At 39.2% G+C, this 24518-nt stretch overlaps 3 protein-coding genes across 9 annotated transcripts in view; 2 read left to right on the top strand and 1 right to left on the bottom strand.

Moving 5' to 3' along the window:
• LOC131426570 (high mobility group protein DSP1) overlaps positions 1-5465 on the top strand; it is a 65412-nt gene extending 59947 nt beyond the window's left edge. For all 7 annotated transcript variants that reach the window (XM_058589420.1, XM_058589421.1, XM_058589415.1 and 4 more), the window contains exon 6: positions 1660-5465. In XM_058589420.1, coding sequence (XP_058445403.1) covers positions 1660-1908 — 249 coding nt within the window. In that variant the 3' untranslated portion in view covers positions 1909-5465. The remainder of the gene's footprint in view (positions 1-1659) is intronic.
• Positions 5466-11061: 5596 nt separating this feature from the next.
• Positions 11062-11903, top strand: LOC131426569 (exosome complex component RRP46). Its single transcript, XM_058589414.1, has 2 exons — positions 11062-11265; positions 11327-11903. Exons 1-2 carry the CDS (start codon positions 11172-11174, stop codon positions 11884-11886), a joined length of 654 nt encoding a protein of 217 aa, XP_058445397.1. The 5' UTR covers positions 11062-11171; the 3' UTR covers positions 11887-11903.
• Positions 11904-11975: 72 nt separating this feature from the next.
• The window catches only part of LOC131426567 (papilin), a 219877-nt gene continuing 207334 nt past the window's right edge, over positions 11976-24518 (bottom strand). The window contains exons 4-5 of the mRNA XM_058589412.1: positions 14989-15149; positions 11976-14929 (exon numbers count right to left, since the gene is read on the bottom strand). Of these exons, the coding sequence (XP_058445395.1) occupies positions 13125-14929; positions 14989-15149 (1966 nt within the window). The 3' untranslated portion in view covers positions 11976-13124. The remainder of the gene's footprint in view (positions 14930-14988; positions 15150-24518) is intronic.

Below are 24518 nucleotides of genomic sequence, written 5' to 3'. Positions count from 1 at the left end.
GAGTATTAATGCTAACGTAACTTGTTCTACAAGACGAAACGAAAATAAGAAAAAAAATCATTGTGAATCATTTTTTGTCTTTATCGATTCCCGAAGCTTCGGTTGAATATCGATACTGCACAGTATACGATTTTCACTGAAAACCAAAAATGACTGAAAGGTTAAATGAAACAAAGAAGACAATCTCAAAAATTAGCTCATGTTGTTGGCTGGTTACGCATCTTGTTCTCATAATTCGTAATTGGAGCTCAGAATGACATTTCTTTCTCGTCATTTTCGTCTATTTTGTGTCGATAAAAATGACTTTTTCTAGCTCTGATACAAACTATAGCAGTTGATGATGGCCCGATTCCGTTTGAGACGTTTCGAGAATTCCATTTGTCGAATTCTGGATCAGATTTTTTTTCAAAAGAGTAATGTGAAAAAAAAACACCCAACATGTTCGAAGATCGGTTCGTAAAGGAAACTTTCCTGTAAACTGCCAACAATCTGAACGTCATTAGAAACACTCGAAATGTTCTGGACCATGATAGAATGAATATTGAATGTTCTAAAATTTCTCGAATTTTTCCGTTGAAAATATGATCACCAGTTTTTCAAAGAAATGAAATCTTATTTGGTTATTTAAACATGTTATATCTCCAGGAATCCTCCAAAATCTTCAAATTCCATTTGGATTTTTTCGAAAAGAACATCAATCCATCCAATTTTTCTCAACTTCCCCCATTTGAAAAGTATTGGGCAGTTGACAATTTTCAGTTTTCTTTTGTTTTCTTTCTTTCCTTTGAAGTTTAATAAATGATCAGATCAGTCAGTAGGATCGTTACACCAGCCATGCAATGGTTCTGTACACTCTGAATCGGCTGCGAAGTCTGTTGAAACAGAAAGTCAAATTCCACTACAGGAATGTAATACCAACATCTTTACGTAAAATTTTTGAAGCACAAGTGAAGCGAACTTGGTATTTTAGTGTGTCTAGAAACTTGAAATTTATTTGGGAAAACACTTTGTAAAAAGTGTCAATTTTTAGCAGTGTAGGTTTCGAAACTAAGTGCTTTTTCCGCAGTGTATGATTATGAAATACTTAAATGTTTTTTTCCTCAGTGTAAGACGACCGTCAATTTGTTTGTTAAACGCAGAGATGCCAGATCTACAGATTTGTCTGTAAATCTGCAAATTTCGAACATAGTGCTGCAGACTTTTTTTTGTTGTTTAGACTTTTGAAAATCGAGTTTTTCGAGACTTTCGTTAAAATTTACAGACTTTTCAAATTTTCACGACCTTTTTTTTTTGCTCGCCAAGTCAGTTTAGCGTATCATACTTTATAGAGAAATTGCTGCCAGTAAGACATACTTACTAACTGCAGATTTGTTTTCGAATATACAGACTTTTGCAACGCTGTCTGAAGATATTTGAAATTTTTACCTTGCATCTCTGGTTAAACGCATTGAAATCTTTACTGGGATGTCTGTTCTCTGGTTTTAATAGTTTAGAATGAAAAAAAAACGCCTGTAGAGTGTTATCTCATGAGAATTCCAGTCTCGATGTCACGATCATGATCGGATACTGATAGTCATCGATCCTCGCTCTCATCGTAGTGGCCAAATAAAAAACAAAATGCTAATCACTGTTTCTTTTCTTTATCCTAAAACAAAACAGGAAATGACCGAGTACAAGCTGAAGTGCAAAAACGAACAGCAGGGTGGCGGAACAGCGCTTAACCTCGGTGGGCTGCAGCAGGCCGGTCTCCAGAATCTGCCCCAGCACGTGCAGCAGGCAGCCGCCGCTCAACTGCAGGCTCAGGTGCAGCAGCAGTTGGCAGCGCAGGCGGCAGCCGCAGCCGCTGCTGCCCACCACGCCAACGACGACGATGACGATGTCGATGGGGACGAAGATGATGACGAGTAAAATCAAGCTTTCGATTTGTATTATAAATATTTTCTTACGATGATATTAAGCAACCGGCAACAACAACAGCAGCAGCAGCAGCAACAGCAACAACAACAGCAACAGCAGCATCAGCAGCTGCTACAACAACAACAACAACAGCAATCTGAAGGAGGAGGTGGGCAGTCAGCTTTACTAGCCAGTTTGATCAACCATCGACAGCAACAGAAAAAGAAGCCACAGAATACGGACGATGGCGAAGTTGAGCAGGACATGTCCGATCCGCCTTCGGCTGCTGCACAGTAACTAATACACGTTAAAACACACACATATGGACTAACGGACAATCCTGGAAGTCTCCGGTAAATGATTGGATCAACTCTCGTCCGGTCATTCGCCGTACGTCGGGTGCTTCACACATCACCCCACAGTTCGAGGATTCCCGGGTGCTGTTTTTCCTAGAGCAATAATCCTTCCATTAAACAGACAGAACCCCTTTGAATTGTGGTCTGAACAGGTTGAATTCCGGAATAGTAGTAGGGCAAGTTAGGTTTGGTATATTTGGGGACGAACAATTTGCTTCGTTTCTGCCGTTACCAAATTATACGCTCTTGTTTTTGTCTTAAAGAAAAAGCTATAAAAACATTTTCAAACGAAAAATTCAACCATCAATACACACACACACGTACTCTCCAATCGAGTAATTTATATGAATTGGAATGACTTGCCAGCAAGCGTTCGAATTATACAAAAACAGAATCAGAATTCAAGTGAGTCACTAGTTCACATAAAAAACATACACAAACAAACAAGCACACACCGACAGAAAAGTTAAGGAAATATTTCTCAATACAAAATGGGAAAGGTTGATAATGTAAGCTAGAGGATAGAAGGAAGAAAAAGAGAGAAAGAGAGTTAAGTAAATCTACAACAATTACTACAAAACACACACACGACAGTTGAAGGACGAAATCTGATCGTCCATTTACTGCGTCGAAGGGAGTACAAGCGATTCAGAGAGAGAGAGAAAGAGAGCAGTTAGTAGGACCGGAGATGACGCGAGCGCACGTGTGTGGGCTTATTTGTTTTATATTAAGCGAAGAGAACAAACTAAGCTTATTATTATTTTCATGAATTCTATACAATGTCATCCCCCGTCGTTCCACACACTAACACACACACACATACAACCTCCCACAAATCCACATACTATTTGTTGCTTATTTTAGGAAGGAAGGAACCATAAACTTTTGAATGCGCTGAGAATTACTATTAATTTTTCATTCGATAATTTCTGTTTATATCATCTAGCAATGGGTGCAATGTGAGAAAAACAAAAACAAAAATAATTTTCCGTCTCTTTTATTTCTTCCCGTGCATCGTCATTTGGATAGAAGCCATTTTATTTCAATTCGATCGCAGTAGGCTGGCTATGCACCGCAACAACAAGATTCGGGTATCTGTCAATTTTTTTCGTACTTCTGCTACCGATATTCGTGAATTTAGGTACTCATGTCGTTTTCGCGTGACAATCCTGGAACTGACCCAGAATGGTGTCTTCAAACAAACAACCCTCCCAAACCGGGGTTGGGTTTGCCCCAAACAGCGGTGGTTTGAACGAATCCAATATAAGAAAGGTTCGAAACTGGCCCAAATTTCATTTCATGTTATGTCAAATTCAAAACGTCAGTTGTGTACCAAGTCAACGGACAATTTCGAGTACTAGTTTAATCTCCGCACACCTTCAGTTGATAAATTCGAAAGATTGCAGCGAAACTAGGCATTTTTTTGCTAACGAAAACGTGTTTCTACAGTTGCGTCGTCTATCCTCTCCGATAGACGATCTGCGTTTTCATGTTCTGTTCCATTCATAACCTATCTTTGGTGGAAAATGAGAAAATGAATTGATTGTGTGTGTGCGAATGTGGATCGCAACTGAGCACCGTTTAGAGAACCGGTTGAACAGAAAACAAAAAGTAATGTACTAGATTAGCGCCCAGAGATTAGTTCAGTAGTTGGCAAAACTGAGGAAAAGCGTTCGATTGTTTTAACAAGATCATTCATTACAAGAAAGCACGGAAAAATATCTCAGTTGAGGTGGTTTTTTTCCAAGAAAAAAAAAGATCAAGATTTAATTACTAGTTTCCTGAGACGAGAAATCTCTTAAAATATATTTTCTGACGATTTATTTTTTTCTCACTCATAGAAATTCCTTTATTTTTTTTTATTAACGATTAATGATTAAAGTACATTTAAGTTTGATGTAGAAGAATGCATGCTAAACAAGTGTTAGATTCGAGTAAGAATCAGGCAGCGGACGAATGAAGATTTTTGCGTCCTGGAAGTGTGTGATGTGTGCGTGAGAAATGAATTACCTACAAAAAATAAGAAATTATTTAGCAGTAAGAATGCAAGTGAGAAACAATTCGGTTGAAATAATATGAAAGAGACAAACAGCGATGGATTAGAAAAAAAACATGGAACATGAAGGACAAGAATTGTGGGAGTAAAGAGACAGGAGAAAAAAGCATTGAATAAGATACAAGTTTGATCGTAAGTTAGCTAACACGGACACACTTATCTCTCAATGTAAATATTAAAAGAAAAAAAAAACAGTGAACAAGAAAATCATAAGGAAAAATCTAGACAAAAAAACCTTACATATAGAAACCGCTCTCCAATCCACTTCGATTAGATGCGGAGTGCGCAGGAGGATCATCTTATTTGGATATAGAAATCAGAGTTTGATCGAAAATGAAAAAAGAAAAAAAGTGAACAAAAATATACCTATAAATAAAGGAAAAACATGCATTATAAACAAATTATTACAAACAAACAAAAAAAAAAATGCAAGTAAAAAGGTAAATAATTAACAAGTAAGTTTTAGTGAAAATAAACAGCCAGATAAAAATTGAAACAAAAGTAAAAAGGCGACGGCGAGAGATGAAGGATAAAAATAGTGAAAACTCTTGAACTCTTGCACTCTAGACGGAACCAGCAACAAACAACAAACAAAACACGAATTCACCTTCATACGAAACAAGTATTTGAAAAAGCAGAGAACCACAAACACACACACACACAACATAATACACAAAAACAGATGAAAACACTGAACACTTGCATGCAACCGACAAACCGGCGAACGGAAAATACCGGTCCAGGAAAAAAAAGACGAGTCGGTTACGACGTTCCTCGTGCTGCGAGGAGGGTCGAACCCGAAAACAAGGTGGAAATCCAGTAATAAGTAAACAAATATTTAGTGATCGGTAGAGAACTGAAGCAAATTAACGTTAAAAGAATACACAAAACTTTGAAGAAAAAAAAACAATACAATCGAAAGAGGAAAATCGACAACAGAAGTATAAACAAACAAACCAGGCAGAAGTTATTCGAACACAATACATTCGACTGCGGAACAGAACAAACTACCTACACACATACACACAACAGCAGAGAAGACATTAAGCAAACACATCTCGATCCCCCTTCTTTTGTATATGTAATACTGTACGTACGTTAAACACATGTAATTTTACTGAAGACAAAATAAAATGAAATTAATTGAAAAAAAAAAACTAATCCAAGAGCGTTTGTTTTCAGTCCTGGTGGAACTGTCACGGCCAAAAAGGGGGGATTGTATTCAATCTCAAGAGAATATTACGATAGGAAAATATTCCGTACAGTAGATCTCCTGGAACACATCATTTTGCAGTAGATGATTGAGATGAAGTCACATAAATATAAGTATATGCGTTTGCAAATGTTTATTACAGAGCATGACAGAGCTCATTCCGACAGTACGGAATCAGCGTATGCCCAAAGATAAATAATAAAGACACGTACGTGCTTATAAATATTTTAAAAAAATGTGGTTCGTTCCCGGTACCTTCTGAAATGACCGCACTCACCACTTGGTGGAGCGCGAGATTAATTGCATTGTTATCATTTCAACCAAAGTGTGCCATAAAATCTCAATATATACAAATGAGCTACCGAATCGAAAGGGTTCTCACGGTTTGACATTTGCATTATGAATGTATGATGGGAACTCAGCAGTGCAACCAATTTATCACCATTGGTGCCAGTTTCACGGAGGACCGTAGATGTGCGCCAAAAAAAGATCGTGACTGTCATGTCTGGAAATTCGTTTGTGGTATGCCTCTATATGCCTTGCTGGTCCAATACGGCCCATCGCTTTTCTAAATCGCTCGTAACGTATGAAAATCAGCGTGAGGGCAGATTCTGTTCCGTCAAAGGTAAAAGTTGTTCGACGAAAATTGTAAATATGACGGGTCATGTTCAGCAATATTCAAAATTCACACTCATTCTTGTTTACGTCCGTATCAACCATGAACGGATACTTCCGAACGCGAATGCGTTGATCATTTAAGCTAATTTTTCATTTTCTAGCACTGAGTAAATGTTGCTCAGATTTTCGAAAGTGAGTAAATCTAGCTTTACTCACTGTATAGTATGATCAAATACAAATTATAATACGGAATGCTTCGACAAATTTTCAAGGACACATTTTGCATCGTGCGATACACTTTCAGAATTAGAGTGACTATGGTTATAGGCACTCTAGTCAGAATGATAATGCACTTTAACGAATTTTCTATAAAACTAGCAACACTGAAGGGTAAGAACAAGTTCACCATAGTTACTGTTTCTTATAGGGAAACATAAATAACGGCCTTTGCCTAAGACAACGTAATGAACCGATAATAATTGAAGCTATACAACAAAACTAGTGTTAATTACGGAAGTATTAAATTAATCATTTTGTGTTGAAGAGAAATAAGTAGTCGGGGTTCAAATTTGTGTTCTAGTTTTGATACGGTTTTTTTTTTCTAGAAACTGAAATCGGAATCAAAGTCCATGAAGAAAACGAAGCTCAGTATTTTACTATTGCGTTGTACAAAATATGTATATTTTTCTAATATTGATCCAACGACATACTTTTCGCTGCCACAGCTTCTTACCGATATCACAGGAGCTCTATTCAAGGAAACTTTATCTATGAATTACATTCTGGCCGGTGGCTAAATTGATCTAGGCGTTGAACCAAACATTGGCAATAGGTTTGTATTGGACCTAGGGGTATTATTATTTGTATTAGGTATAATCCCCTTTTAGCGACTTTCCCACTTCAGAGTAACGTAGAACGAGCGTGTACTGTAAAATTGTTACAAATGGTTCGACTTTTAATAAGATGGCAAACGAAATGAAGCTAGATATGATGCGTAAAACTTGAAACCGCGGAGGCTCGTCAGAAAAAGAAAACAATTCGAAAGCTCGCCAGAAAAGTAGTTCCACTTTTAGTGAGTGACATTGTACTCACTTTAGAGTTACATAAAACAAGCGTGTACTGCCAAATTGTCACAAATCTCAGTTGAATTTTCATTTGGCCGTATGAGCAAGTGACAGTTTCTCTTTGTTCACTTCTTCTCTCGATTATTGTGACGAGATCATAAAGTTTTTCTAGGATTTTACAATTCTGCTTGAAAGTCGAATGTTTCGAGGATCATTTCATACAAAGAAACCGCTTGGTTTTTAATAGAAGTGAAAGTAAACATAGAGAAACTGGCTCTGCTCTTACGGCCTTTTGAAAAATTAACCAAGAAATGAGTTGATTTGTAACAAGATGGCGATAGCTAACGCAGCTCATAATCGTTGATATCAATATCGCTCATTTGCACATTACGATTAAAAAAAGGTTTAAACGAGAACAAACCCACGTGAAAAAAGACCCAAAACTAAAATTCAAAGCCACTTTATTCTGGATCGATTAGCCTTTCGCCAAAGACATCATATTAACAAGATATCCAGCTCTTACATTTCCCGAACAAATCATTGGCAACATCCTTTTTTGCGAGCATGTCGCCCCCAGACGAGCCCGCATCGAATCTTATGCATAGAAGTATGGGAGAAAAATGTTAAATTCGTGCGCGCCAAAATAGCAGGGTTGCGCACCCATACAATTGACATGATATGTTGAATGTGATGCCGTGCGATGGCGTTGTTGAACTGAAGATTGACTTCGCTCCAAGCTGACAGGGTCTGCTTTCGCGTAGTTCTCTCTGTCAACCATTTTCATTTTTTTTTGGAACGAATGAAAATCATTTTTGAAAACGACCTGTTCTGTACTTCGATCGAGCGTAAAAATATGCATTCTGTAATTCGATTGAGTGACGCTTTTGTATGGAAAAACTCGATCGAGACACAGAATGCAAAATTTCGTATTCGATTCGAACGAAATACGGAATCGGGGTGTGTATGCTTGCGCTCCTGTTACTGTTTTGAACAAACCCAGAAACATTGTGCAATTTTTTTTGTCTAAATATTCTTTTCTTCGACTCTAGTCTGCGGACTCTACGAACAGGAATGCATGCCTGATGCAGACTTGCCATATAAAAATCTGTGTTTCAAGATCCACATCCATCTGGGATACTTGAACTACATAAAAATCTGTGAAAATCTTGAAATTATCGAAATATTGAAATAAATATCTAAACAATTCGTAATTCGAAATAATCATAAAAATCTATGATTTTTTTTAATATCAGAAAATCTGTGGTCCATAACACAGAATCTGTGTAGTAGAAATGATTAAAAAATCTGTAGTTTTGCAAAAATTTCTGAGAATATGGTAACCCTGGGGCCTGATGTCTGACGGATCGGATGGAAAAATTATAAATACACATGTCACGTTGCCGGTTTTCACTACGCTCGCCATTTTGTTATTACCGTTTCTGACCGTTCGTTTGAATAGCCGATGCTTGTTGTCAGTAGCAAAATTGTGCTCTCTTCCTTGCAGCAGCATCAGGGTTTGTACCAGGTGCATCTCAGTTCGCTATGACGAACCCAAAACCTAGCACGTGGTTCAGGCGTCTGAGGTCCGTAATAAATGAGAAATCACAGATGACGAATCCATAAATCCTGAACGTTCTGAAACTTAAACAGCACAACAACCACCAGAAAATAACAGGAGATCAGCTTTTTTGTAGAAGTGATTTGAATAATTTTGGTTTCAAACCGATAGAGACCGAAAAGGTTCGAGAATAGCAGGAGTGCAGACATGGTAGTAGTAAAGTTTTACACTATACTATTTTTGATGGACGACAATGACAACGTGTACAAAAATAACAGGAGTTCAGATTTTAGCAGCGGGATGTGGTTAGAAATTATTTTTGTTTTCCAAAGAAAATTTGGTTCAAATCAGACACTATATCACAGGAGCGCAGACTGACCAGCAGGTAAAGCAATCTTTCTCAGTTGAACAGAAAGCCATCTGGCGTAGATTTTAAGCGATTGCCACTCCACCTTTCGACCTTTTATCCGATGATACAGCTGCACATAATTACCAGATTCCTCTGGTGGCAAACAGGAAAATGTTTTAAGCCGAACGTGACATCTGGCGCGTAGTAGATCAAAGTTCGCAAGAGTACGGCTGTCTGGTGTCCAATAGATGTAACATTATTTCTAATGTTGATCACTAGGGGCGCTACTGTCAACGTTGTACACTCTAAAATTAGAGTACGTTTCAAATAACTATTTTATTCAATTTCTTCGCAATCTCCATAACATGTTCCAACGAATGGACTCGAATCTCATGTTTTCGTTAATTAAAAAAAATGTATTGAATGAACGACAGCGTGTTGTATTCTGCATCAACAGCTGTTTTCCTAAGATTGTAAATTGCCCCTTGAATTGAATAAGACTAGAAATTATTGAGCTTAAGTTGTGAAAAATGAAAATTTTGCATTTCTTTCAAACAAAGGAATTGTGTATAATACTTGTGATATATTATTGATAGGTTTGTCTCTTGATGCAAGTTGTCATATATCATTCGACTCAGTTAATTGAGAACGGAAAAGGTCTGTTTGGGTATGTGACAAATAATAATAATAATAATAATGGATGGATTTTTTTTGTAGAACTGAAAATGTCGAAGCAAGTACTGGAACAAGTCTTATGTACCGCAATCATTGTTGAGAAACATTAAATCTATCGCGATAACCTACGATTTTTCAAATTTTAAATAGTTCAGAATGTCGCGAGTGAAGATTTAAAATTAATGATATTAGTCTACATTAATCAAAATTTTCAAAAAATCCGTTGATACCTAAGTTACCCAGATATTAACGAAAATACAGCCATTTGAAAATACCGTTCCGATTGTTTTTGAGACTCGGTGGTTCGTATAAGTAAAATAGTCATGATTGCAGGAGTGTTAAACAATCTTTCGGAGTGGACAAAATTCTCGCATTCGATAAACTTTTGCCTGAAAAGTCAACCTTCAACCTCTTTAATACTAAATTAAATTTAGATATTGATGTAAAGTAAGGTTATGTAATCAATTCTCGTAATCGAAATTGAAGATTTAAACAACTACTGTGTGAAACGAACAATCAGACCTATTATTTTAGTACAGAGACAACAAGAAAAGTCAACATTATCAATCTGTAGGCCATCCCGAATTCGAAAAAAATAAGATTTATTCTCAAGCGAAGCATTTAAACAAATTGATTGACAGAATAAAGCTTATTTTTCGGAATGGCCTGCAGATTGGTATTGTTGATTTTTCACTTTGACTCTGTACTGGGATACCAGGTCTGGTCGTTTAATGTCACACAGTAGTTGTTTAAATCTTCAATTTCGATTAAGAAAATTGGTTACATAACCTCGCTTTGCATCAATATATAAATATAGTTCAGTACTAAAAAAAGTGGAAGATTTACTTTTTACGCAAAAGTTCTACGAATGCGAAAGTTTTACCCATTCCGAAAAATTGTTCAAGGAAATCTTGCATTGTTTGTCACTATTTTCGCAATTGACACTCGATTCTTATATTGCTCTATGTGATAATTTGATAACATCATCGTTGTCTTGGTTCATAAATTTAACCATAGAAGGCGCTGAGTTGTTTCGAGATTTGCGTTTAAAAGCCAATAGCAGTTTAACTTTTTTGCAAAAGTGAGTGAAATTTTACTCACTTTAGAGTGACATATAACGAGTGTGTAAGCCACGGTTACAGAGTTTACAGTGTTTGCCGCTTGGACAGCGCTATTGCAGCAAGAAAGTACGCTGTACGCTTGACAAGTTGAGTTGACGCACAGGTGGCACGAAATGACATGTCATCTGCGTTGTGTCAAAATTAACGTCTGTAAACAAAACAAATTTATACAAAAACATGCTAGTGGCTGTTTTCGTGCATGTCGCCGGTTAATCAACATTTATATTGCAGTTAAATTTGAAAATTTATCAGCAAAAAGCTCCAAATGGCTACCGAGGACGAACAAAGTTCGTTGCGACCGATGTATTGCGAATTGAACGTCCTAACAAGATCGGATGGATCTGCACTGTTAACACAAGGTATTTGACTGGCGTAGAATCCGTTTCTACTGAGCTAACTCTCTAAACTACCAATCCGTAGGGGAAACAGCCATCATTGCCAGTGTGCACGGTCCGATAGAAGTGAAGTTACAACACATGAACGTGGAAAAGGCCCACGTGGACATTCATTTCCGGACCCGATCTGGCTTGGGCAGCGTCAACGATCGGCTGTTGGAAAATCTTATTCGGAATACATATGAAACCACCATTCTGACGGCGCTTCACCCGCGAACGGCAATCTCCGTACAGATTCAGGAAATGCAGGATCTTGGCGGACTGGTGGCCTGTGCCATCAATGCCGTCTGTTTGGCTCTGGTGAACAGTGGACTCGAGATGAAATATCTGGTGGCGGCCGTTCACAGTGTGCTCGGGGAGAACGACAAAATCACATTGGATCCGGATGAACTGCAGTCGAAAGATGCCCGGGCCAAATTTACGTTCGTGTTCGAGAGTGTTGGCCGAAAAACGGTGTCGATTTACACCCACGGGAAGTTTACGTCGGACCAGTACCACCGGGCGTTGCGGATGAGTACGGCTGCGGTGGGGAAGATATTTGACTTTTACCAGGAAATTGTGGCCAAACAAAGTAAGGTACTGTAGAATAAATTCGCCCGGTGGCAACTGAAGTACGGTGATGTGATGTTTTCATTCAACGGTTCGGAAGTTCGGATCATTTACTCTATCGCCCATCACGCGGCGCATAATTCACTTATTTGTATTAAAACCATCTTCTTAAAACAGTAAATTCTTATCATCTAGCCGCAAATGGGTTGCGCGTGTGCGAGAAAAGTTAATTTTTATGTTTGGGTTTTCTTCAATTTATGCTGTTTTTTTTCTTCTTTCTGCGTTAGCAGCTCAACTAATCGTTGCGAAAACTTGTGCTGTTACTTCTCAGCGCTTACTGAGATCGGGGCTGTACGCTGCGTCACCGTCAAATTGTCATATTTTTTTCTGTCATTTGCTTGCCCTCGGTTGCGTTGCTAATTCAATTAATTTGCTTGAGAAGAGCTATTCTGTATCATCTCTGCGTTTGGTTAAAACTATTTATTCCCGTGAAATGTAGTTTAGATAAATCAGAACTATTTGGAACTACTCTATAGCTATACATACGGAAAGCTTGTTTCTCTTAGATATTTTTTGTGCTCTCGATGGATAATTTGGCAAATAAGATCACAGGGATATTTAAACGTCTTCGCGAAACAGAACTCGTTCTTCGAACCAGGAAAGCTAGTGAACTCAACTGACCGGGAGAGGAGAGATCGAACATGCAGTTTCTCTATGTTCGAATGGGTTAGCATTTTGCACAAGCCAATCAACGCGGAAAAGGATTCCTACCGGGTGGTTCTACGATTTTACTCTACAATAATACATAGTTTTTAGTTCAGAGGAAAAGATTGGAAAATGCGTGTCCTTTTTCTTTTTTTTTGTTGTCTATCGCTAAAACGTTAACATGTTAATATGAACATGAAAAGAAAGAAAGTATCGACGACCGAACAACGGATCGGATCCAAAGTTTATCATAGATTGAACTGTACTAGTTTGCAGAGGAAGGAAACATCATGCTTTGATTTTCTGAGTATTGAAAACTGCTACCAACTGCTTTACTATCAAAAGTGCAACTGTTCGCGGATTGAGTTGGGGATCGAGAATTGGCAAGATTGCTACCATTTGTAAAATATTTAGTACGGTTGCAGCTTCTCAAGCTCGAAGACAAAATGACCGCTGTTTGCTAAGGGGACAACAAAAACCGGCCAAAACTCGAACCAAACTGCTCGCTACTACACTGGTGGCAAGATGCGCGTCGAACAAGGTTTCGAATCGTACCGCCGCCGCCGCTCTCAACCGAGAATCTTTTTAATATAGTTACCATGATTGTTATGCACCTCGGGTTTGGTCAGAGTCCGGCGTCGGTTCGGTTTGTATGGTTGGTAGTTTTCAATGTTGGAAAAGCTGTTGTGCAGTTCCTCGTGCTGTTGTTCTCTGTCCTCCGCGAACGATTCGTGATCTTCACTTTCCTCTGCATCATCGTCATGCAGGTCGTCATCGTGAATGTGAACCTGCTGTGGAGCAGCAGTGGTTGTAGTTGTAGTGGTAGTGGTGGTGGTGGTGTCGGTGGCTTTAGTGGTGGTTGTGGAGGCTGATCGCGTTGTCAAGGGAAGTTCGGTAGTCGTGGATGTCGTAGTTGTGGAAGTTTCGGTTGTTGTCGTTGGTCGATTGACAGCTACAGTTGAGCTGATGAACTGTTTTGTACTGGAAGAGAGATGATTTTCCGTAGTGGATGTCTCGTTGTTGGTTGGTTTGATATTGGCTTCCGTTGTTGGTTCTGAGTTTGGGATCATCGTAGATTTGGTGTCGTCAACGATGGCCGGGCGGGTTGTTATGCTCAGTGTGCCAAATTTTGTATTTAGTTCTTTGTCTTCAAATGTAATCTCAACCACCTGATGACCGGTTGTAGTGTCAACTTCCGTGCTGACGGGTGATGTCTCTGTGGAGGAGATTTCCGGTTGACTACCGGTGGTCGCCACCAAATCCCCCGTGGCTTGAGACGTTGTCGGAATAATTTCCGTTGTCGAAGTCGTTTCCGTCACCAGTTCAGTGGTTGTCGTATCTACGTGAGCTCTCGTGGGAGAAAAGTGAGCCTTGACCATCAGCATCGGAGGGATAAAGTGATCTCCGATGGCAGCCAGTTCTCTCTTTGGAGTTGTTGGAAGAATGTGGTTTGCCGTCGTACTACTCGTGGTTGGTTGCATGGTTGTAATTGTGGCTTCCGTTGTCGTTACTTCGACCACCGAAGTCAGAGTGCTATCGGAATAGGTTTCCCCATCGGTCGCCCTTCGTAGTCTTGAATCCGTTGTAGTACTTTCGATCGGTGTAGTCTCGCTAGACGATGATGCTACTACGGTTTCCGTTGAGCTTCCAATCAAACCCACGATCGGACCCTCACCCGAGTCAATTTCAGTCGGTTTTACCGCTTGCTGCACAATATCAATTGGTTGCGTCTCCGTTTCATCCGGTTGATCTCCCATCATCATTTCCTCTTCCTCTTCTTCTTCATCCTGCTTCTTATCGCCTTTCTTACCGAATTTACCCTTTTTCTCAAACAACGGTGAGTATTTTTTACCTCCAACTTTCTTACCATCCTTTTCCGGATCACCATCAAACCGCTCTCCTAATTCACTACTGTGCAACGATTCGTCCTGCTGTAAATCCACCAAATTAAACTTATTGATCACATTTTTCACCGTATCTTCGATCTGATTCGGGTTAACGTCAATATTGTTGTCCTCCTCGTTGTTGGAAACCACCGTTAATATATCATGCTCCAGAATCTCCGGCGGTTGTTGGTTGTTTCGGGAGACTACATCGATCGGTTGGGCTGCAGCTACATCAACTACCACCGCAGCCAGTTGATTGTTTTCCGCCGGGATCATGTCCGATGCTGCTGCGACTAAACTGTCCTCTCGTTCGTCACACTGCAGCTGTTGCGCTATCGAATCTCGGTCGAGCTTACCCTGGCAGGACATGTGTCTGGTTCCTTGCTCACCACAGTCGCGGGACAGCTGAACAGCACCGCTGTCCGACATGTACTGCACGGTTAATGACGGCATCGAGGTGACGGTGCAATCCGAAGCCCAATTCGGAACTAGAAATGAAACGATTGTAAATTAGCAAGAACAAAACGATAGCCAGGAAGAATCTTACCGGGAAGCTCACACAGAAAAGCAGCTGTCTCGGGGCCACCGCAGCGAAGAGCATGCCAACGAAAATCTCGAGCCGGATCGACAACGGCACACAGCGGGGTTTCCATTGCTGGCAGTGCTTCGGCCCAGTACCCGTTCGTGGGGTCTAGCGATTTGGCGTTTCTGTGGAGTCGGGTGAGAAAAAGCAGAGTTAGTAAGAATTGTTGCAGTGGTAAGTATGGAAACTATTATGGAAATCGAATGATATTTCAATTTAGTCAGTTCTGTGATGATAGATCTCTGAGTTTTTCTAGTTTTAGATCAAATTTGATCACAATTAGACAATATCTGAAAACACTGTTGCAAAGTTGTCTTAGGTTCTAATGTACCTCGATCTCAAGCCAGTACATTTTCTGCAACTGAATAAAACTAATGATGTTGTGAGGATCAATTACATAAAAAAAGAATGCGCTGATTCGTTCTTCGGTTCCAGTTCGATGACTTCTACTCACCGAACACTGAGACGCAATGCAGTTGGTATTATGGAAGCCTCTGATCCCCTCGCCACAGTCGTGCCATCGCAGCCAGCGCTCGTCAGCCGTCCCGGTCCAGTGTGCGAGAGCGGTGAAGAGGTCTTCAAACCCGTCGCCGCCGGCAAGTATACTAGCAACTTGCACAATTCAACAATTGACTGCCTCCCTGCTTCCAGCTCAAACTTACATAGAAACGTTTTACAAATTCAAGTTTATTATCAGAACGCTGGCGGTATGAATTCATGCTTGGAGAACTATCGACTAGCCTGTTCGGACGAGTGTTTTGATATTATCGCATTAACAGAAACTTGGCTGACCGAAAATACGCTGTCCATACAAGCATTCGATAGCAACTACGAAGTATTTCGAACCGATCGCAGCTCCCGCAAAAGTAACAAAATCATCGGTGGTAGAGTTCTTGTTGCTATTCGTCGTCGTTTGAAAGCACAACTTTTGCAAAACGCTTCTGAAAGCAACGTTGAGCAGGTATGTGTGAAGATCAGTTTGAGTGATAGCTCATCATTATTTCTCTGTGTGGTTTAGCTTCCACCGGACCGGATACGTGACCTGTCACTGATCGATACGCATATACAATCGATAGACGAAATTACTTCCGTTCATATGCGACCTACTGATGCGATCTTTATTATCGGTGATTTCAATTTTCCCGGCCTGAAATGGCTCCCTCCTTCCGACGGTTTCCTGTATGTAGATGCGTTGCATTCTTCCTTCCACACTGGTATCACGAACTTGCTTGACCGATACAGTCTCAACCTGTTACGTCAAGTGAATCACGTTCAAAATGAGAATGACAGAATACTCGCTTCTCGAGCCAATCCGATTGTGCAACCAAAATTATCGCAGCACCCTTTCCTCTGGTGAAATCCGTTAGACACCACCCTCCGCTCCACATTGTACTCGAATCAGATGGATCGTCGCACGACCGATATAATTCTCGCATCGTCAGCTACAATTTCAAAAAAGCCGACTACAATAGTATCATTGTTTTTCTTTCTAACTTGACCTGGAGTGAAATTCTTGACAACGACGATGTTAATCTTGCGACTCAAACCTTTTCTAACGTTATGACGTATGTAATCGATCAATACGTTCCTAAGCGAATTATCCAGCCCTCCAAACAGGCTCCGTGGCAAACCGCAGAGCTAATACGTTTGAAAAGTTCAAAAAGGACCGCATTGAAGGAATACTCGAAGAATGGCGGCTTAGTGTTTCGACAAAGTTACATGCAAATAAATAAAGTATATAAAAAGACAGCCAAGCGTTGCTACTCGAACTATTTGCGCAATGTGCAAAGGAGGCTAAAGTCCGATCCAAATTCATTTTGGAAACATGTAAACGAGCTAAGAAAGAAATCGGACCTACCCTCGACCATGTTTTACGAACAACAAACTGGTTCCTGCACGCAAAAGATAAGCGATATGTTTAGGAAAAAAAATTGCAGCGTTTTTTCTAGAGAGACCTTAAGCCCGTATCTCTCAGGCGGCTTTTAATGTTCCCATATCGAGCCAGTCTTTGAATTTAATCAATATCGACATCGACGCTGTACTAACGGCAATCGTAAAACTTAAACCTTCACACTCGCCTGGACCCGACGGTATTCCGGCAGTTGTCTTGAAAAGATGTTCAAGTGCAATAGTAACTCCCTTATGCCAACTGTTTCAACTATCACTCACGACCGGAGTCTTTCCCGTTATGTGGAAATCTTCCTACATGTTTCCAGTTCACAAAAAAGGAGACAAAAAGAACATTGACAATTATCGTGGAATTACTGCCCTAAGCGCCATACCTAAATTGTTCGAATTAGTAGTTTTCCGCCAATTTAGCCAATTTTCGACCACTGTAAACAATACATCGCGGAAACTAAACACGAATTCATGCCGAAACGCTCCACTGCTACTAATCTCTTATCTTTCACGACGTTCATGATGGATGCTATGTCTAATGGCTTCCAAACGGATGCTATTTACACGGATCTTTCCGCAGCTTTTGATAAAATCAATCACTCTATCACGATCGCCAAACTGGATAGGCTGGGTTTCGGTTCCAGTATTCTTCGATGGATGCAATCGTATCTCTGCAATCGACGGCTGGCGGTTAAAATCAATGATAGTCTATCGCAGGAGGTCTTTGCTTTTTCCGGAATACCTCAAGGAAGCCATCTCGGTCCACTGATTTTCCTCCTTTATTTCAACGATGTAAATTACTCACTAGAAGGCCCACGACTATCTTTTGCTGATGACTTAAAGTTATACCAAATAATCAAGAGTGCAGAGATGCTTCATACCTTCAGCGTCAACTGACCATTTTTTTCAAGGTGGTGCGAGATCAACCGAATGACTTTAAACATTAGCAAATGCTCTATTATCACATTCACTCGTAAGAAAGACCCTTTGCGGTTTGATTATTGCCTCCATGATGCAGCGATTGAAAGAGTCACTTGTGTCAAGGACCTTGGTTTATCTAGACGTACAAATGAATTACAAGCAGCATATTGGTTACATAGTTACGAAGGTTTCTCGTTGTTTGGGATTTGTTATGAGAATTGCTAAGCGCTTCACAGATATATACTGTTTGAAGTCGCTCTACTGCTCACTTGTTCGCTAAACACTCGAATACTGCTCGGTGATATGGAACCCTCACTATGTTAATGGTGTTCTCAGAATTGAGTCAATCCAACGACATTTCGTTCGTTTCGCTCTTCGCAAATTGCCCTGGACCAACCCTCATCAGCTGCCGAGCTACGAAAGCCGTGGGATGCTTATCGGGCTCGATACTTTGCAAGTGCGTCGTGACCTGTTCCGTGCAATGTTGATTGTCGATGTCTTGACGAACAATATCGATTGCCCAGCACTTCTTAGTCAAATCAACATTAATGTTCGTTCCAGAGCTCTTCGCAACAACAACCTCCTCAGATTGCCTCTACGTCGTACTAACTACGGAATCAACGGTGCTGTCATTGGATTGCAACGAACCTTCAACGGTATTTCGACGGGATTCGATTTTCATTTTTCCCGCAGCCGAATAAGAGAATTTTTTTTTAAATATTCTTAGAAACAATCATTAGGACTTAAATTTGTCTGCTGATTAAATAAATAAATAAATAAATTTGTAAAAGCAATTAAAGTCACTAACTAAAACTACAACCAATGAACGAAGGCATGAATAGGGAACCGTGGTCCCTTATTTTTGCACGGAACGGTAACGAGAACGCGTCTGACCCACGGTATACGATAACAACGAGTTCCAGTCGAGGGACACACTGTGATTTGATTCTACTATGATCTATTATGAATGGCCTTATCAATATACTATTAGAATCAGTGTTGCGACAGGGTGCCAAGTGAACGGAAAAATTGAGAAAAAGTCGGAAATTTCAGTGCAAAACCGGAGTAAAAATTCTCTAACCCAAATCTGAGTAACGGTTTTCAGCATAAAAATTTTCCTGATTCAGCAATTAAAAAGTTGGTGCCAGTAAAAATTTTGAAAGAATTTTTTGTCGTATAGAGCTTCTAACACGATTTTTTTTGGTTCAAAATTAACTTTATTCATCAACGGAATCTCCATCAAGAGCAACGCAATCATTCCAGCGTCGCTTTAGCATGTCAATACCACTTTTGTAGGACGATTTATCTTTTGCCTCAAAATTGGCTTCAGTTTCAGCAATAACCGAAATTTCTTACCGGCGAGCATTTTTTCAGGTCTGCGATCAGCCGGTAGTCGCAGAGAGCCGAATCTGGTGAATACGGTGGATATGAGAGCAATTTGATGTTCAATTCATGTAGTTTTGCCATTGTTTTGATTGACTTCTGACACGGTCAAAATTTGTTCTTTGCCATATGCGGTCGTTGCTTTGCAATTTCAGCCTTCCAACGCTCAAATAACGCTATATAATATTCATTGTTAATGGTATTTCCTTTTTCATGACAGTCGATAAATATTACGCGGCGCACATCCCAAAATACCGAAGCCATAGCCTTTCCCGCCGATTGTTGTGCTTTGGACGAGATTCACCAGTTGCTGTTCACTCAGATGACGATCGTTTTGATTCCGGAGTGAAGTGATGAATCCATGTTTCACCCATTGTCACATATCTGTTTTCTATTGGCACATTGTCGCAAAGCTGATTTACCGGTAGCGACACCTGCCGATGAAAAATGGATCCAAGAAAAGGAGGATTCTTTCGGAAATTTTCATATCGGCAGTAGTGATTTGCGACATTTTTATCGTTTATTCAATAGTACAAATAGATATCAGCAATAAAAGTACACTCGAAGTAGAAGAAAATCGATTTCAAAGAGATTACTACTACTTTTTTTAGTGTAAACTACGATTAAACATGAAAATCTTCAGAAATGTGTGAAATTGAGTAAGGTTAGGTTTTTTCGGATCAACATTTTTTTAAACAGAAACCAGTGTAATGTTGATTTTTTAAGTACTAGAATGTATAGCGATCGAGTACTATTTATTTTGGATACTTTATTTGTTATTTCCAGGCATTTGAAAAATGGTATCAAACAAAGTTTAATGCTCTATTCTGAAAAAAAAAAACGATAGATTTCGCACAATGAACTAAGATCAACATTACCACCTCAGAAGAAAAAACTTTTTCTTCAACTTCTACTACGATCTTTCAAATGAATTTGCCCGTTTTCATAAGAAATTGTTGAAAAGGTGGAGTAATTAAAAATTTTCCTACCGATTTGACAGCTCTTGCTGAAAGTTTCATCTCTAAACAAGCAGAGCCTCTACATTTCAGTTTTGCGACAATATGCCAATAGTTCAGGTTTTAAATTACGGGTTGAACCAAACAAAACATTTGCTATTATGACTTCTTCTTGTTTTTGCTGGTATAATTTTCGAAATTAAGTTGTTAATTAATAGACAGATTTATTCTACTTCTTAATTGACGTTTTCTTCTATACTCTGTGAATTTTGCCAGTTTATTGCAGACAGTTTACGTTTTGCTTCTTCGAAATTTGTTCTGTGGTATTCTGACACTTCCTCGTATAAATTTTGTTTGCTTTTCACATTTATTTGATTTGAACCGAATAAAAAAGGCGGGTGGGTAATGTCAGAGACATAACTGGATGTCGTGAATACGAAAACAATTGACATGTTCCTTAACATTTCCAAATATCAATTCGTTGATGAATTGTATGAATTATGTAAACATTCTCCTTTTTAACATTTTTCGCAAAACAAAGAAGGCTTTACTTGATCTCGATTACTGTGAATTTCACACAGCGAAAAGTGAACAAATCTAATCAAACTGTTCTAGATTTGCACTAAACTGAAGATTTGTACCTTCGATATGCGAGCAAGAAATCCTAATATGAAAATAGCCGCATACAGAATTTTAATGTTGATTATTTCATTTCGGATTTGCATAATTCATTGAAAGAAACTATCAGGATGCTGTACGGGATTCATTCCTGCCTTTCAGAAGGACCAAATTGTGGAACTCACTACGATATTAAGCACTCTTCGGAGCATTTTTCTCGAACGATTTGTTGTACAGCAGCAAATATTTTGTTCTCTGCCTCAGAACGCGTTCTGATTGGCTGGTGTTGACATGGGTCAAATGAGACAGGTTTTTCAATCGTGTACTATTGAAATACTTCAATGCTGTTGATATACACGTTTAAGGTGAAAAATTTCGATTCTATTGGTAGTTAGATTATATAAATCCTTTCACAGATCACTGAGCTATGAGCTTTCAAAATACGAGAAAGGCCAACGCGCCTTATGAATTATCCTCTTTGATACTCGTTTATACCAAACATTTCAGAAAAGTTTAATTTTGAATTATTTGAGATTGTGTCACACAACTGAAAATTTTATCATAAAATTGTGATCATATTTCCGATGGCACGTAGCAAAAATTATGTTGATTCGTTAGATACAACAAGAGATATTCACGATCAAAAACTTATCACTCTCCCAGAGGGTAAATTTTGAAAAGGCACCCCATAGTAAAGTAAGTCGTATTCACGACAAAAAATTATCGAAAAGTTATTGCAGTGTTTCATTTTTTCCTGCAGTTCGGACTAGAATGGGTTCGTTTTGTGTTCATTGTTTTATTTTAAAATTTGATTTTCCAAGTCAGCATAAACGACTTCAAACTACAGACTCTCATAGTAACAGACTGGCGGATACAAAAGTGGCAAATCTGGCAACAAAATTATGTTGGTTTATCGACGGGCAGCACTGTAAAATGTGCAAGCTGGTGAGCAAGTTTGTTATTTATTTACATTTGGCTCACATTTAATGCAAAAGTTTTGTTGAAATGAAATGTGCTTTCGTCTTGTGTAAAAACAATTCGCGTTGCGGCATGAAAAATCTCGGTTTTTTGAGATTCCCCACCGACGAAAAGGCTGAAGATGAGTGGCTCAAATTTTGCAAATTACCGAAAGACTTTCCTATAATCGGAAGTCATAGATTGTGTAGTGTAAGCTCAAATGCGGAGATAATTGATATAATTTATTATTGATCTTTCATTTTCTTCCAATAGTTGTACTTCGCCGAAGTTGATTTATACATGAATAGTAGCGGCCGAATAAGAAAAATTCCTGGAGCGATTCCACGATATCAGAATGTACCGCAACTGAGACTTTCTAAGCCGGTACTTAAATTTCACGATGACTATTGTTATAGTGATCATGAAAACTGTATGCCAGAAATCGTTCATACAAATACTGTTGTTGAATCGGTACCTATAGATGTTAATAGAAGGTACATTGAGCCTGTCAAGCCGAACGATAGATATTTGATTGCGGAAAATGAAAATATTGAAAAGTACTAGAAACTATACGTATAGTGAAATACGAAAACTAATATTCATATTCCAGGGAAGTTTCAAAATTGTAATATGAGAACGAAAATTTAAAGAGAAAACTAGAGATTGCTAAACCTGATTCTATGCTAACGAAACTGCAAAAAACTCTGGGAGAAGATCAATATGCGTTGATAACGACTGGATAAAAAAAAAACGGCGAAGGTGGTCTAATCAAAGCATAATAGAAGGATTACAGACCAGATTTTACTGTGGATACACAGCTTACGAGATAGAGCGAAAAAAGCACAAATTACCTAGTAGCAGAACTTTGAGGGAAAGACCGCAATACCTCCACTTTGAAAGTGGTTGTCTCGATGAAGTCTTTGAGCTTCTTAAGAATAAGAGTGCAGCCATGAACCAACCTGACAAACATTGTGTAATTGTATTTGATGAAATGGCAATTCAGCCGGGAAATATGTACTGTGCAAATTTAAAGAAATTCGTTGGAAAAATCACCCTCCCGGGGCATGAAGGGATTGCTAATCATGTTCTTGTATTTATGTTAGTTGGAATCCGCACTCGTTGGAAACAAATTGTTGGATACTTCTACACTGGAGACACTATCCAACACGGATGTTTGAAATCAATTCTTTTTGAGCTTATTGACAAAGCTGAAGCAATAGGGTTGTTTGTTCATGGATCCGTCAGTGACTGTGGAGGTCAGTGTTGGTGATTGCCGAAAATTTCACAGAAGCTGCTATATTGCTATCTATATTGTATACAACATTTTCAATCCGATAGAAGATGCTACAAGAACTCGAGTCTCTCAATGCATGAACCGCGAGAGAATTTTTCTACATTCCTTCGCTCCACTTCATACTCTGAGTATTTCACGGCCCTTAAAAAAATTACAGTCTGATAATTATCGTTGCTGTGTGGGATTTCCCAAGAGAGAATCGCAAGTTGACAATTATCGCAGAAAATCGAGTCGTTGATTCAACTTCATGATTCTCATACTAGGTTGCAATATTTCAAAACCCTTGTGTGGAGCATTCACAGACATTTTCATAGACACCACTGCTCCAAAGGTTAATTGCACATAGTTAGAATAAGCGGCAATAGTGAAATGATTCTATCGCAATTATCAACTGCCTGTATAGAATCGGATCGCGAAACGAGAATAAGCGACCGTTTGTTGCTTCAGAGAAGATCCCCACAGCGGCGTGCTAACCTTTGATTCTCAGAAATGTCATCGAGAGAAATTCGCTCTCGCACTGGTGTCGATTCTATGTTAAATGATCCATGCCGGGTTTTTGTTGTTGCGATGATTTCCAACTCTCTTTGATGGCACTGATTCAATCGTGGAAGAGTTGCGAGTGAGCGTTCTATGATACGATAAAAGCCATCCTTGGTGGAGGTATAAGTGGAGTGTGTGTATTCATTACTTAAAATAATTAGTTTAAATTTCCAGGTCATAACAAGCGTTTGTGGAATGATCTGGGAGTCAAACATAGTCAGAATAATGTACTTCATTCGAAATCTTTACAACATCCAACAGATCACTCGCGAGCATTTGAATTGATTCCAGACTGCGTGCATGTATTTAAAAGCATAGTGTATGGATGGATGTCAAACTCTGTCATACGATTGCCGGAGGAACATGTGCAGGAAAATGGGTTCACCTCGTCGATGGCGAACATCTACCATTTACGGGAACTCGTTTTGTACGAGCAGAAATGCAACCTAAAAATGGCTTCTGGATTATACATTGATAATGTGGACTTCAGCAAAGGGTTATCGAACTTCGAAAAAATGAAGGTTCCGAATGCTATAAAATACGTTAATCATACAGTGTCCGCTGCTTTACGATTTTTCGCCAATGAAACTGGAAGAACTGATATTTTAACTACCGCTTATTTTGTTGACCGTGTTGCAACGTAGTTTTCTATTATGACATCAAGAGCCCCTGCTTTAGCTTTGAGTATAACTGACAAAGCTTCTTATAATAATTCAATAATAGTACTAGAAGAATTTCAGAGTATGGTTTTTGGTTGTAGAGTCGGTTCATGGAAGCCTTGGCAGTCATCCGCCATTATGTCGACCAATTGCTTCATAAGGATCAGTCATCATTTGTTGCATCAACAAGGGTTTCAGTTTGTGTTCGGCGGAAGATTCACACAAGACTGCTTAGAAAATGTTTTTTCCCAACTTAGACAGAGGCAG

The sequence above is a fragment of the Malaya genurostris genome, chromosome 1 (genome assembly GCF_030247185.1).
Source record: "Malaya genurostris strain Urasoe2022 chromosome 1, Malgen_1.1, whole genome shotgun sequence".
NCBI lineage: Eukaryota > Metazoa > Arthropoda > Insecta > Diptera > Culicidae > Malaya > Malaya genurostris.
This window is presented reverse-complemented; position numbering and strand designations above follow the sequence as displayed.